The sequence below is a fragment of the Schistocerca cancellata genome, chromosome 1 (assembly GCF_023864275.1).
Source record: "Schistocerca cancellata isolate TAMUIC-IGC-003103 chromosome 1, iqSchCanc2.1, whole genome shotgun sequence".
Lineage (NCBI taxonomy): Eukaryota > Metazoa > Arthropoda > Insecta > Orthoptera > Acrididae > Schistocerca > Schistocerca cancellata.
In genome coordinates, this window is record NC_064626.1 from 520,568,985 (window position 1) to 520,583,932 (window position 14,948).

At 41.3% G+C, this 14,948-nt stretch overlaps 1 protein-coding gene and 1 non-coding gene across 9 annotated transcripts in view; both read left to right on the forward strand.

The window, feature by feature from the left end:
• LOC126178950 (AF4/FMR2 family member lilli-like) overlaps positions 1-14,948 on the forward strand; it is a 483,718-nt gene that overhangs the window by 445,644 nt on the left and 23,126 nt on the right. For all 8 annotated transcript variants that reach the window (XM_049924571.1, XM_049924574.1, XM_049924572.1 and 5 more), the window contains 2 exons: positions 12,626-12,728; positions 13,759-13,886. In XM_049924571.1, coding sequence (XP_049780528.1) covers positions 12,626-12,728; positions 13,759-13,886 — 231 coding nt within the window. The remainder of the gene's footprint in view (positions 1-12,625; positions 12,729-13,758; positions 13,887-14,948) is intronic.
• On the forward strand, positions 3,644-3,717 carry Trnat-ugu (transfer RNA threonine (anticodon UGU)). The gene has a single exon. It is a non-coding gene; the product is annotated as a tRNA-Thr (tRNA).

A 14,948-nucleotide genomic window follows, 5' to 3' on the forward strand; every position in this document is an offset into this window, starting at 1 on the left:
TGGTATCTGACGGATCTCTTTAATCAGGTTGTCTGTCCACATCCGATCGTGCACGGCAGCTGGACGCTCGTGCTTAGCCTGGACTCGGAACACGAGCCGCGCGCCAAGGCCGCTGTCCGCATGTCGCCGTCAGCTGTTTCCGCCCGCCCGCCGCTATCGCGGCTGCAACGCGCCGCCGTACCGCCCGCTGCCAGCTGTCTGCGCTCGGACGCCCTCTCGCCAGTTCCCCAAACTCGCTTAGTTCCTCTAGAGACCTCGATTGGCTGCCAGTTCTTCGCCATGCATCGAAGATCCTTCACGAAAGTCCGTACTACGAGATCTTCCTCTACTGCTCTTTCTGAGCCCGGACGAGAAAAGAGGAGAGTTGGGCGCTGAGTTAGCAACCAGACACTGTAAAACTTTTTTACCGCTCCAAAAACAAGAAGAATTCAGCCATCCGAACCAGACAGTTCTGAAACTGAACGTGAATCTAAGTCCCCCAAAAACCGAATAGTAGCCCACTCGGTCCCGATTTCAGTTCAGACTGGGCTTTAATATACACTCTACATTTACATTATTACTATGAAATTCACAATTAAGTGCCTGGCAAAGGGTTCATAGAAAAAAATATTTTCACACTCTGAGGAGAAAGCAGGAGGTTCAAATTTCATGAGAATATTCCGGGCGCAACGAAAAATGCCTTCGGTTTTAATGATTGTCACCCCAATTCGCGTATCATATCCGGAGAACTCTCTGCCGTATTTCGCGATAGTATAAAAGGAGCTGGCCGGCCGGTGTGGCCGTGCGGTTCTAACCGCGTCAGTTTGGAACCGCGTGACCGCTACGGTCGCAGGTTCGAATCCTGCCTCGGGCATGGATGTGTGTGATGTCCTTAGGTTAGTTAGGTTTAAGTAGTTCTAAGTTCTAGGGGACTGATGACCTCAGTAGTTAAGTCCCATAGTGCTCAGAGCCATTTGAACCATTTTGAAAAGGAGCTGCTCTTGTTTGGACGGCCGGTCGCGGTGGCCGAGCAGTTCTAGGCGCTTCAGTCCGCAACCGCGCGGCTCCTACGGTCGCAGGTTCGAATCCTGTCTCGGGCATGGACGTGTGTGATATCCTTAGGTTAGTTAGGTTTAAGTAGTTCTAAGTTCTGGGGGACTGATGACCACAGATGTTAAGTCCCATAGTGCTCAGAGTCTTTTGAACCTCCGCCAATCCTACCTGATGGGAATCCCACAACGCACAGCAATATTCCAGAAGAGGGCGAGCAAGCGTAGTGTAAGCAGTCTCTTTAGCAGACCTGCTGCATTTTCTAAATGTTCTCCAGTTAATCGCATTCTTTCGTTTTCTTTTCCCACAACATTATCTCTGATCGTTCCAGTTTAAGTTATTCGTAACTGTATTTAGTTGAATTTTCATTTTTAGATTCGTGTGTTTTATCCTGTAACCGAAATGTAGCAGATTCCTTTTAAGTGTAACGCGCATGACATCACAGCCCGTTTATCACAACTTTTCGCACCATACAGATATCTCTAAGGAAAAAATAGTGCCGCGCTCGATTAGCCGCGCGGTCTAGGGCGCTGCAGTCATGGGCTGTGCGGCTGGTCCTGGCGGAGGTTCGAGTCCTGCCTCGGGCATGGGTGTGTGTGTTTGTCCTTCGAATAATTTAGGTTAAGTAGTGTGTAAGCTTAGGGACTGATGACCTTAGCAGTTAATTCCCATAAGATTTCACACACATTTGAACATTTGAAAAAATAGGACGCTCCACAGAATGGCTATCCGAATGGGCCGTAAGCCGGGAGGTCTGATGTACATGTACAGACAAACATATGATTGCAATTTCAGGAAAATTGAATGATTTATTCAAGAGAGAGAGCTTCACAAATTGAGCAAGTCAATAACCGCTGGTCCAAAAAAATGGTTCAAATGGCTCTGGGACTTAACATCTGTGGTCATCAGTCCCCTAGAACTTAGAACTACTTAAACCTAACTAACCTAAGGACATCACACACATCCATGCCCGAGGCAGGATTCGAACCTGCGACTGTAGCGGTCACGCGGTTCCAGACTGAAGCGCCTAGAACTGCACGGCCACTCCGGCCGGCTCCGCTGGTCCACCTCTGCCTCTTATGCAAGCAGTTATTCGGTTTGTCATTGATTGACAGAGTTGTCGGGTGTCCTCCTGAGGCACATCGTGTCAAATTCTGTCCAGTTTTGGCGTTAGGTCGTCAAAATCTCTGGATGATTGGAGGGTACTGCAGTTAATGCTGCAAATGTTCTCAATTGGAGAAAGACTGGCGGTCTTACTCGCCAAGGTAGGGTCTGGTAAGCACGAAGACAAGCAGTAGAAACTCTCGCCGTGCGCGGGCGGACGTTATCTTGCTGAAATGTAAGCCCAGGTTGGCTTGCCATGAAGGGCGACGAAATTGGGCGTAGAATATCGTCGATGTACCGCTGTGCTGTAAGGGTGCCGCGGACTTCAACTAAAGGGGTCCTGCTATGAAAAGGAACGACCCTCCAGACTATATCGCTCCTGGCTGTCGGGCCATGGCCGGCGACAGTCGGGTTGGTATCTCACAGCTGTTCGGGGAGTGTCCAGACACGTCTTCGGGCTGGAATGTCGTTGACTGGGGCACTGAGCCCCGATGACTAAAGAAGATGTGTCAGTGGTGGGATACCAACCTGACTTGCCAGCACAGCGGTACGTCGACGATATTCTACGACCCGCTTTGTTACCCTCCGTGATAAGTCAACCTGGACTTACATTTCAGTAAGATAATGCCCGCACACACAGGGTGAGAGTTTCTACTGCTTGTTTCCCTTCTTGCCAAACTCTACCTTGACCAGCAAAATCGCCCGATCTCTCCCCCAATAGAGAATGTTTGGAGCATTACTGGCGGGGCCCTCCAGCCAGCTCGGGATTTTGACGTCTAACGCGTCAATTGGACAGAATTTGCGACGACATCCCTCAGGAAGACTTCCAACAACTCTATCAATCAATGTCAAGCCGAATAACTGCTTGTATAAGGGCCACAGGCCGACAAAGGCATTATTGACTTGCTCAATTTGTGCAGATGTGTCTCTTTAATGAAATACCCAATTATTCTTATATTAAATGATAATTAATTGAAACCCTCAGCTGCCGACAGGTGTTGTTGATATACCTCGATGGGGACAGCTGAAAATGTGTGCCCCGACCGGGACTACAGGCGCGCTATTCATCTTTGTCCTCGGTGGCTCAGATGGATAGAGCGTCTGCCATGTAAGCTGGAGATCCCGGGTTCGAGTCTCGGTCAGGGCACACATTTACAGCTGTTCCCACCAAAGTATATCAACAACACCTGTCGGTAGGTGAGGCTTTCAATTAATTATCATTTATTCTAGAGAAGCTGCACGGTCATCAATGGTATCTGTTCTTTCGAGAACAGTTACTATCTTCATATATATAGTTAAAGGCTACCCAGCCATTGACATTCGTCTGTGCGAATGCGCACAGATTGCCCGAACTCTTACGGGAATCGTCACCTTAGTTTGCTCGAGTAATGAGTGAATGGGCAAATATCTATTGGGTACATTACGTACGTAGATTGTGGACAGTTGGGAATGTGGGTGTCACGGGAAGCGTGCAAGGGATAAGTCCCTGCAGTCGCGCTATTCATCTGTGTCCTCGGTGGCTCAGATGGATAGAGCGTCTGCCATGTAAGCAGGAGATCCCGGGTTCGAGTCCCGGTCGGGGTACACATTTTCAGCTGTCCCCATCGAAGTATATCAACAACACCTGTCGGCAGCTGAGGGTTTCAATTAATTATCATTTATTCTAGAGGAGCTGCACGGTCATCAATGGTATCTGTTCTTTCGAGAACAGTTACTGTCTTCATAAATATTCTTATATTGTAATTATTTGTTTGTCTGAACATGAAAATCATATCTGATCTCCGTCTGCTCCTGCATACATTGCAAACCACCGTGAAGTTCGTGGCAGAGGCACATTGGAGACTGTACCACATGTTACAGTTTCTTCCCGTACCAAATGCGTGTAAAATGCGGGAGGAATGTCTGCAGAAGTGCCTTGGTGCATGCTGTAATTAAGACACTCTTGTCTCCAAACGGAAGCGATACGTGGGCGACTGAGGAATGTCTCGAGATTCTTCGTTTAATACTGATTCTTGAGACGTTGTAAGCAAGCTTTACGAGGATAATTGGCGTCTGTCTTCAAAGGTTTGCCAATTCAGCTTTTTCAACATTTCCGTGAGGCTCTCCAGCAACTCAGACAAATCTGTGGCTTTCGTGCTGCCCTTCTTTGTATATGTTCAACATCCCTTGTTAGTCCTACATTCTACAGGTCCCATACACTTGAGCAGTATTCTTGAATGGGTCGCACGAGTGTTTGTAAGCGTCTCTTACGTAGCAGATTGCATTTTCCCGGTATCCTGCCCATGAACCAAAGTCAACCACCTGTTTTACCTATGCGATCATTCTATTTCATATTCCTACAAATTTGTGCACCCAGGTATTTCTGTGAGTTGACTGATTCCAATTGTGACGCATTTGATGTTGTAGCCACAGAATAAAACTGTTCTGCATTTTGTGAAGCGCTCAATTTTACATTAATGTACGGTAGTCAGTTGAGGGTTCACGCACTGTGCTCGTGACAGCCAAATGCGTTTCATCAGCATCTCTTCGTCTTCAGCCCCATGCTTTATTTTACATTTATTATGATGCAGAAGCTATTTCTTCCCAACTTGACTATAACATGCCATACGCAAAGGTGTCCATAATTAAAGTTCCAGTTTCAGAACTGCTCAGAATCACGTCAAATTTGAACGGCATATTATTAACACAGGTGGAGACGTCATGGAACAAAAAAAAAATTTCCACGAAATTCTTAGCAATAGCTGGCAGTGTAAGAGTCTTAGCGTAAACAGGGTCGGCTACAAATGACAGATGAATCACAAAACGACGGCTATGGTTTGAGTTGCACATTACAACACCCGTACTGTTCACTGTGCATGACTGCACAACTTTGGCAGTCAACAGTTGTGGCACTGTTAGTTACGTAAGCCCACCCACCACAGCAATGTCGTACCCATCGGATTGGAAAACTCGGTTTTCAATTGTCCTGGGGCCAAAAACCGCATAAAAAGCAACAATGAAATCGGTTTTTAATTGTCGTGAGACTGGCGCAAGACATGATCATTATGCGGTCCGCCTTCTGCCACAAGTTTAAATCGATAGTGTCTCAGAGGTCACAATACATGCCTTCAATTCAGGTACGTTCGTAATTGGAGCACTGAACACAATATCTTTCTCATAACAACCCCTTACCCAGAAGTCTCACGGACTGAGCTCAGGTGATCTGGATGGCTAGGCTGTAGGGAAATGACGGCTGATAACCCTAGAACTTCCGAAGTTCCTCTGCGGCAGCCGCTTCACTGGCTGTGCAATATGGCGAGGAGCTCCATCCCGCATAAAAATGGTCCTACCCACACATCCACGCCGCTGAAGGGTCCGAATGACTTTGGTCCGGAAAACCGCAGGACACATCTCTTCGAAAATACATAGCCCTACGATAAACGAGCCGTTAACCCGCACCACACAGAATCACTTTTCCAGGATGGAAGAGTGCCGGTTGATGTGCGTGCGGATTTTCAGCAATTCTGCATATTGGCATGTTCTTAGAGATGGAAATGGACTTCATCTGCCCACAGGACGTTCCATGGCCATTCATTTGTCCACTTCCGTGTGAGCAGATATTCCAGAGTGAACGTTGTCTTGCTGGCAGGTCAGCAGGAAACAGCTCCTTGAACATGAGTGGTCTTGAATGGTAGCAATGCAGGATGTTTCGTAGGAATTTACGCACTGTGCTCGCAGGCGTGTTTAACGTTCGGGCAACTACCCGTGTACTGCATGTTTGCACACCACCGCTCGGCCCCTCCTGCAATGCTGTGGCCACATTTTCAACAGACGTCGGATCGACTGCTTTCCTCCCTCTGTCTTTTCGAATTTTGTAATCTTTTCTCCAGACCCATAGCAGACATTGCATCAGTGCCTTTTTTCATACTCTTGAGTGTTCGGAACTTCTGCTGGGCTACCTGCGCACGGTGACCATTCTTGAAAAAGAGCTTTATTAACACCTAGCATAGAGAGTCATTTCGGGCGTCTCTGAAGCAAACTTGAGGGCCAGCCGTGTGCCACGCATCTGTAGTGTGCGTTTTCTCATGCTGTTGGTCAAATTTTCGTTAAATTTTTTTGTTCCACGACGTTTCCCACTCCAGCAGTAATATGCTGTTTAAATTTGACGTCATTCTGAACAGTGGTCCTCACGCTATAGCGTTTTGAAACTGGTGCTTTAACTATGGGCACTCTGTGTGTAGCCTTTGTGTGTGACATGACATCGTCAAGTTGGGAAGAAACAGCTATTACTGCACAATAAATGTAAAACAAAGCACGGGACTCGTGACGAAGAGATGATGAATGAAACGCACAGTCTGAAATGTGGTATGCTTGGCACACGCTAACGCTATTGATCTCGGAATATTGAATTCCCTAGTCATTTTGAAATGGAATGTCCCTTGCGCCAATCTCCAACTACCATTCCGCGTTCAGCGTCTGTTAATTCCCGTCGTGCGGCCACAATCACGTCGGGCACCTTGTCACATGAATCGCCTGAGTACAAATTACAGCTCCGCCAATGCACTGCCCTTTAATACCCTCTGTACGCGATACTACCTCCATCTGTATATGCGCACATCGCTATCCCATGATTCCTGTCACCTCAGTGTACCACACGGTGCTTAGTTGTCGCAGATGCTTCCAGTGTTGTCAGACATGTCTGAATGGTGAAGAATGATATGGCAGGTTCAAAGAACTGGGATCACAAGAGAACTGGAGGTCCTGGTGCTCAAAGACTGACGAATCACAAATGAGACTACAGATGGAAACTGAAAATCAGTCGTGGATCAATTTTCAACACTTTACATAAAATTTCGAACGTGAAAAAGTTCACTCGCTGTCTGGCCGCTCACTAGAGATCAGAAATGAGCTTCCCTTACTCGCTTTAAAATCGTCAGCGAATCCTGTGACATAATTTCCGAACTCACCGTCTCCGTGTGCCCGTAGACTGGACCTGCCTCTGCTGCAGTCCACTCGTCACCTGAGTCTGTTGAGCACGATTGGTCCCGACTCGCTTAGAAAGGAGAGCGAGAACACGAATTCGCAAGTATACCCAAGGGCTCGCGTCATTCTCGCTGCATACAAAACCGTTTTAAAAGAGATTTCCGCCATTATAAATGAATATTCATTTATTCTATACAGTCATGATTTCGGCTTTGCAGCTATTGTCAAGTATAATTTTATTTATCCTGTAGATCATACATTGTGTACAGAGAAGAAAGCTGAAATTTCACAAAATGTCCAACTTGCCTAATTGACCGAAGCAAGTTACATGCCAACATAACGCCTAGTCGGTTAGCAGTGAATATTGTTCTGTTTATACATACATTTATGTAGATAAAACTGTTTCGAAGACTGCTGTAAATTTATTTTAATATTTAACATCTAGTCAGAGAACGTCTCACAATTAGAGTGGCACATACACACATTCGAGGCATTACCCAGTCCAATAAACATGACGTGAAGATGAGGTGCAGTCTGTAAGTGACGATTAATTGTTAAAATAAATTACTGAAATGAATGATAATCTACACAACTCGCTGTTATCTCATAAACGTAAGTTGCCACGACTAGATGAATATAGAAACAGTGCACTTTATTGTTGCAGGGATGTTCAAAATGGTTCAAATGGCTCTGAGCACTACGGGACTTAACATCTGAGGTCATCAGTCCCCTAGAACTTAGAACTACTTAAACCTGACTAACCTAAGGACATAACACACATCCATGCCCTAGGCAGGATTTGAACCTGCGACCGTAGCAGTCGCGCAGTTCCAGACTGAAGCGCCTACAACCGCTCAGCCACTCCGGCCGACGCAGGAATGTAAAAGTGCCGTTGCGCTTGTCCAGGTTTCGTTTGACGCAACAGATATATTGTGTCGTGGTGGAGGTGGAATAAACAAGAATACAACCATTTTGTTTGCATTCGGCTAAATTTGCATGTTTTTTGTTTGAAGTGTGGCCTGTAGTATCAAACTTATCACTCTTTGTCTAATGGAACACATTTGCAATAGTGTAGCCTACTTTGCATCAGTTAAGTTTTGTCTTACACCCACCACAGTCTCGCAAAACACAGTTTTGTTGAAGGCCATGTGATCCTGACAATCAGTCATTTCGCTTTGCCATTGCTACATTACAGCAGCAAGATCATGTACTGATCTTCCATACTAACAATAAGTCATCACTATTCTTACACCCTAATGCTTGCTTCCCAGCTTCACTAAGAGAGAACGAGTACGAAGCGACCGCAGTGCGATGGCTCTCAGACTCGTCATGATCACAGAAGCACAGCAGAAGTGAAGGAAGCCCATTAACACTGATTTAACAGCACGCCTTGATTTGCAAAGTATGCTGCCTGCAACATAAGACTTCTACTCACTCTGTTTCTGATCTCTACTGCTCGCACCCATTCTGAAAGCTCGCCAAAATGAGGCAACAGAGAAAATATTGTAACTGTGTCAGGCCACTATAGATGACTTCTTTACCTGCCTAACCACCATGGAAGAGTGATAGGTGTATCTTAATGAACTCGTAGACAAAGGAGAAAAGCAAGCAGTGGAAATACGTGGGCTCACCACTCCCCAAAAGGTAAGGGACCCAGCCATCATCAGCAAAGGTGATACATTTTTGGGAATGCCATGGTGTAGTGCTAATAGATAAGCACAAAAATCTGATAACAAGCTCGCAGGAAGGTGTCAACAAGAAGAGTTGTGGAAAGTTGCTCAAGGGGTTGTTTTTGCTCCACAACAATGCCCCAGCACATTCTACACAGAACCAGTTCATACATGTTGCTTCTTTGGGCCATCAAATTTTGGATCATCTCTGCTGGTATGCCACCCAGTGGCATCTTTCTCTTCCCTCAGATGAAAAAACTGTAAATGGCAGGAATTTCCCAAATGACTATGATGTGGTTTCTGAGATGGAACATTTCTTGAACAGCCAAAATGCACATCTGCAACAAAGGTCACCACCAAATTATTCATTCTTGGGAAAAATGTGTCACATTGAAGGATGAATATGTAAAGAAAGACTGACATCAGGCAGATTAAAACTGTGTGCTGGACTGAGATTTGGGATCTTTGCATTTCGTGGGCAAGTGCTCTACCAGCTGAGCTACACAACATGACTCACAATCCATCCCCATAACTTTACTTCCACCAGTATCTCATCTCCCATCTTCCAAACTTCACAGAAGTTATCCTACATAACTTCTAGGGGTGCTAGTTTTGCAAGTTTCACAGGAGAGCTTCTGTGAAGTTTGGAAGATAGGGGATAAAGTACTAGCAGAAGTAAGATTGAGAGGATGGATCATGAGTTGTGCTTGAGTAACTCAGTTAGTAGAGCACTTGCCCGCGAAATGCAAAGGTCCCAAGTTCGAATCTCAGTCTGGCAAACAGTTTGAATTTGTCAGGAAGCCTCATATCAATGCACACTCTGGTGCTGAGTGAAAATATCATTCTAAAGACTTTGACTACTTCTTGTAAATTAATGACCTTTTTCAATAAAGTTCTCATTGATATTTGTAACTCTGCTTTTCGCTCTTTGCATCCTATGAGACCAGACTCTTCTATTTGGAAGGTGTTGTAAGGGCAGTAAAATCAGAATTTGTTCATGGTATTTAAAATCTCAAAATATATTATGTTAAACATCATGATGGTCCATATACATAGCCAAATCTTGCACATGTATTGTAAAGTGACACTGAAATGCCTGACCTTCACAATTAAGTTCCCAGCCCAGTAAATATGCAAATAGACCACAACATAAAAATAAGAAAATCTACAGCTTAATCAAAGTGGAGTGAGTTTATTTGTTTGAGTTAAATGTTACAACAGAACTAATGGTTATTCCTTGAAAGACAGTGCACAGTTTGCACCTCTCCTGGATTACAAACCACTGTCTGCTCATTTAGTTTAGCCTTTTGTGCTCATTTCTACAGTGATGAGCAAACAGGGGGAAAGTGAGGAAAGATATCAGCCATGGCCTGTCCAAAGGATTTTCCTGACGTTAATACAATGATGTAGGAAAATCAGGATTCTAGATGGGAACTGAGTGAACCATGTAAATTTTGTTCCATATGTTTTTATGTTTTAACTTTTGTGTGGTGTGTACTGAAGTACAAATGGTATGCCATCAACTATTTATACCCACCTAAATCTGCTGGTGGCCAGTAAAATAGATTGACAGTTGTTAATCAGGTACATATGGATCCAGTCTGTGGTTACTGGACTTCCAACACTTCATTGTTGCTAGCCCAGCATAAACGATTTCACTGTGGCTTATTCCATTGTTCTGTCATACATCTGCAATGTCTCAGCAACATTCATTCAACTGTGTTGTTGTAAGCAAGAGTCAAAAATATTTTTCAGTAATTTTCTCTAAACCTTGTCTTGTTGCACTGTAACAGCAACACACTACTTACAAAATCTTCAAGAAATTCTTTTTCATACCACTTTTAACATCATACTGAACCAAGGCCCATGAGAAAGACAGGCCATGTTGTGTATGTCACAGAACGTGACACTGGAGGTTATGAGTACCGGCAGCCATCTCAGGCAAGGAGTGAGTAACTATTTCAGATGAGTTTTCATAATTCTTGACTTCGTGATCAAAAGCATACAAGTTCTTGATAGCACAAGACAAAATTAAGACCTTTTGTGGGTACCTTTTCAATTAAATATTGATTCCTAGTGTGCACTGCACAGAGCCAAGTCTTCACAAAGTGTGTTGGACAAGCCAACTAGTGTTATGTCACAAGTTCATTGCATGGCCCACTTATCTCATTGGCCCTGTACTGAACAAACTGGTTGTCCTCTGATAAAATGTTACACCAGAAGGTTTGGGCAAATTTTAAAATCCATAAATTAGAGTAATTGCCACACAGATTTAGCATTATTTTCTAAGTTCTAACTTAGAGTTCTGTATTTCATTCTAATAGCTTGCTGTACTGAATGGCACAGAAAATTGAAAAGCATAAGAAATGTAAGTTAAAAGCTCATTTTATTCAACACTCTCCTATAACTTATATCTATATTTACAATTCCCTGCAAGTGCTGCAGGCAACCATTCTCAATCCTCACATTACATAGAAAATTATTCTCCTTTGATAAGTTACCTGTGCCTAGATAAATATTAAATATGCGTCAGTAGGTACATGGAGACAAAGAAAACAAACGGAAAATCAGTTGCTCTTTTCAGGGCGGCATAATTATTTTCTGTCAAAGTTGAAAAAAGTGATGAAATTTATATTTTATAGTTGTTTACAGATCACTGTTACACTCAGTAACATTTGGTGTAAAAAACAAGCAATTTTCCCCCAGTTCAATGTTGCTTCATAGTTTTCTTAAATGACATGACATATAATTGAAAATAGTAATAGAACAAATTACAACTATGGAAATACAGTATTTTAGCATAAATATATACTTAATAGTGAAGTGTACCTCATCAATCAACTCCTGTCACAAATTGTTTAGTGATAAAGCTGAAATTTTGCAGTTAAGCAAATGGCTATCAGAGGAATACATGACTTTTCCCCCTGCCCCAAAATATTATCTGAGATTAGTACTGATATAATCTGCAGTGAAATCAATAAAACATGGCCAACATGAATAAAAAATTTGCAGCTATATTCATTGAACTTTCTTGCAATTTTTTTTAATTAGTCAATAGGCAAAGGTGAGATCAGTCCAGTTCCTCTTATAAACTCCCACCTGCTGAATCTGTTGTGCACTCCAACCCATGTAACAGTTACTATGAAAACTTGTTTGTTTGATTTCTGCATACAGTGTCATTTAGTTTTTGCCAGCTCACATTTACAAACTGGAAAGTAGAAACGGATAAATGAATTTTACATTATATGACATCATCTCATAGGGAGAATTTTTGTCACTCCAGTTTCAGTTAAGAATTTTTTTATGCAAACAAATATTGGCAATAACCACTTGTGATTAATTCAACACATCATCTTCATATCTTTCTTTGAAAATTATGGAATTCATGTATTGTAACCATATTCAATTATACACTAGTTTTGACATATCATGTCATTGAATGTGCTTATACTATATATGCCTTAGGACTCTAATGCATTTGCAGAGAAAGAAGAACAACCAGAACTTATTATCATAAAAATTATTTGTGATCTTCATAGCAATAAATTTCTTAATTGTAAATGAATTTAGTCATTGAACTTTTGGATTATCAGCCCATCAAAATAAAACTGATAGGGAAGTGGAATAAAATAAGTGATATGAAAGAGTGAGAAGTAGCATCATCTGACAGCAAGCTTATGTTTGTGGCGACATGTAATGTTGTTGGCATTTGATCATTTAGTATTACTGCCCCCTAATAAATTTATTATAGTTTGTCATTCATTCAGAAAAGAACTGTCACTGTAAAATTAGTTTCCCACTAATATCTGAGATAATAATATGTTGTAACTGATGTACTCCTTTTTTGTGATTGTCTGCAGAGCTATGGAATACACTACAAGAAGGAACAAGAAATTGAAATGATAACATATGTTGATTATGTTGATTTTGATGGCGCTGCCTTTCGAGCTGGTATGCGAGAAGGTGAGTCAGTGAATTGAATGCAACTATTTATAATTCACATATGTATTGTTTCAATCATTCATAAATGAAGTGGCCCTCAGCCCATGTGTTTGTATTTATATATTTAACTCATTTATAATGTACAGTATCTCTGTCAAAGTTTGACACTGTTACAACAGTTTTTTTTTCTCTGAGATCATATCCATCAGCTTAATCTCATAAAAATGTAAGAAAACATTTTTTTAAAGTTGTTTCCCTTCTTTATTAAGCTACTGCCCAACTGGACTGTAAACAGCTATTTCATTAATAAGTTTGATAGTCACCTTTCGTTATTTCCCTCCAATGAGAAGGTGGGTAAAATAAAACTGGCTCAAAATGTGTTTCCAGCATTTCTTTACAGTGGAATCAAAACAGCAAAGACATTACCAGAAATGAAAAAAAAGACAATTCCCGCCATCTTCTGTAAAGAGCAGTTCTCCTGTTTATTAAGTAGTGTAAATTATTTTACGTCTGACTTTTTGAGGCAGCTTTATTTTGGCCATGTTGTGTAACCATTCAAGCAATAACTGCAGTTCTTACATTGAGTGGGCAACTCAGTCAGCAAGACTGGATATCAGGTTTTGTAGAGTAAGCCTCTTTAATTTCATAAATTTTTTCTCTCAGATGAATCCCTTTTTAGTGCAGTTTGAGGCCTTTCTTAGATTTTTCAACAGGCAGCTGTAATTTAGTTTGGTATTTTCATCCCCTTTTGCCATTGGTTCCGTTATGGTTAGACAATTTCTACCCACTATTTCAGACATGTTTACTCTAGCTTCTCATCCTTTCGAGCAGGCTTACCAATAGTAACACTTAAATCACTACTGATTTCAGTTTTGTTACATAACATAAGGCTGCATGTGTAATGTTCAACATGCATTTGATGGTCCTTTAATACAATTACAGTTGAGCTAACAAATCTCATTAACAGAATAACACTTAAAGAACACATTAAACAATAATAATAAATAAATGATCAGTGTTGTAAATGTAATTACCAATGTAATTTTTGTAGGAGATGTCATTCTCTCAATCAATGGACATGATATGGAAAAAGCAGACCATAAGACACTTGTTAATTTCATTAAAAACTGTGATTCAAGGATGCGGATGGTGGTGCTATTTGAAGACTGCGTCCGAAAAGTAAGTAATACATAAAATATGATAAGACATTAATTGTCTATTACAGACTTACTTATTAATCATTTGATTACTTGACAATCAGTCTACTACATAGAAGAAAGAATATGCCACAATGAAACTTAAAAAGTCAAGTAAAATTACATGAAATACCTGCTTATCAGAGTGAGACGAAATATCCAGTTCATCATCTTGTTCTGGCAGACAAAAATTATTTGTCTTTATACAAGTAATGCTCAGTTTACTCCCATATTTCAGTTTGTTAAGTAAACTGCCTTCCTTGTTACTTGCATGCTAAATTTAATTGACCCTCATGAAACAGGAACACTTAAAATGAAAACTAATCACTATGAACGGTGATGTAAGTGTGTAAAAGTATAAAACCTAATAAAGAGAAAAGTGAATGCAGAGATATAAATGCAAAAAAAGGCAAAAGAAGACAGATGAATGAAAATCAGGAGGGTGTGACAAATACGTATTTTGTCATATTCTAATTTTTGTTTGGAATCAAGCAACTGTCTTTGAACTTGTATTAAGAAAATTTTCTCATCTAATTTAACTTTTCTAATTATATACTGTACATATTTTTGCATCATATGTCACCTTTGTTTAAGCTATTTTTTTTATTTAATTTTGAGGGTGATTTTTCACTTGGACTCTTCTCCCTTTAGCGCTAAGAGCCTTCCCTCTCTTCTCTATATAAATAGTTTCATTCACTATCTTATGAAGAGATTTTTAAGGGAATCTTTCAACTAATTCAGTATTAATGTTCTTACTTCCAGGCTTGATTTGCTTCCCCTACTTGAGTATTGTTTTTGATCTGTTTGACATCCTTTTTTTACTGTTTTTGAACTCACATTTCTTGGTTTACCAATAAAAGGCAGAAAATAGCCAATAGAAAATGTAGCATAAATTATGATCCGACATTAATATCATCTGAAATGTTTAATGATATTCACATAGATTTTTAAATACTATTCATTTCATATTTTATGAAGATGCTTTAAATAATTATTCTGCATATTTGAAAAACCAACAGTGTAATTTTCAGATAAATGTACTATA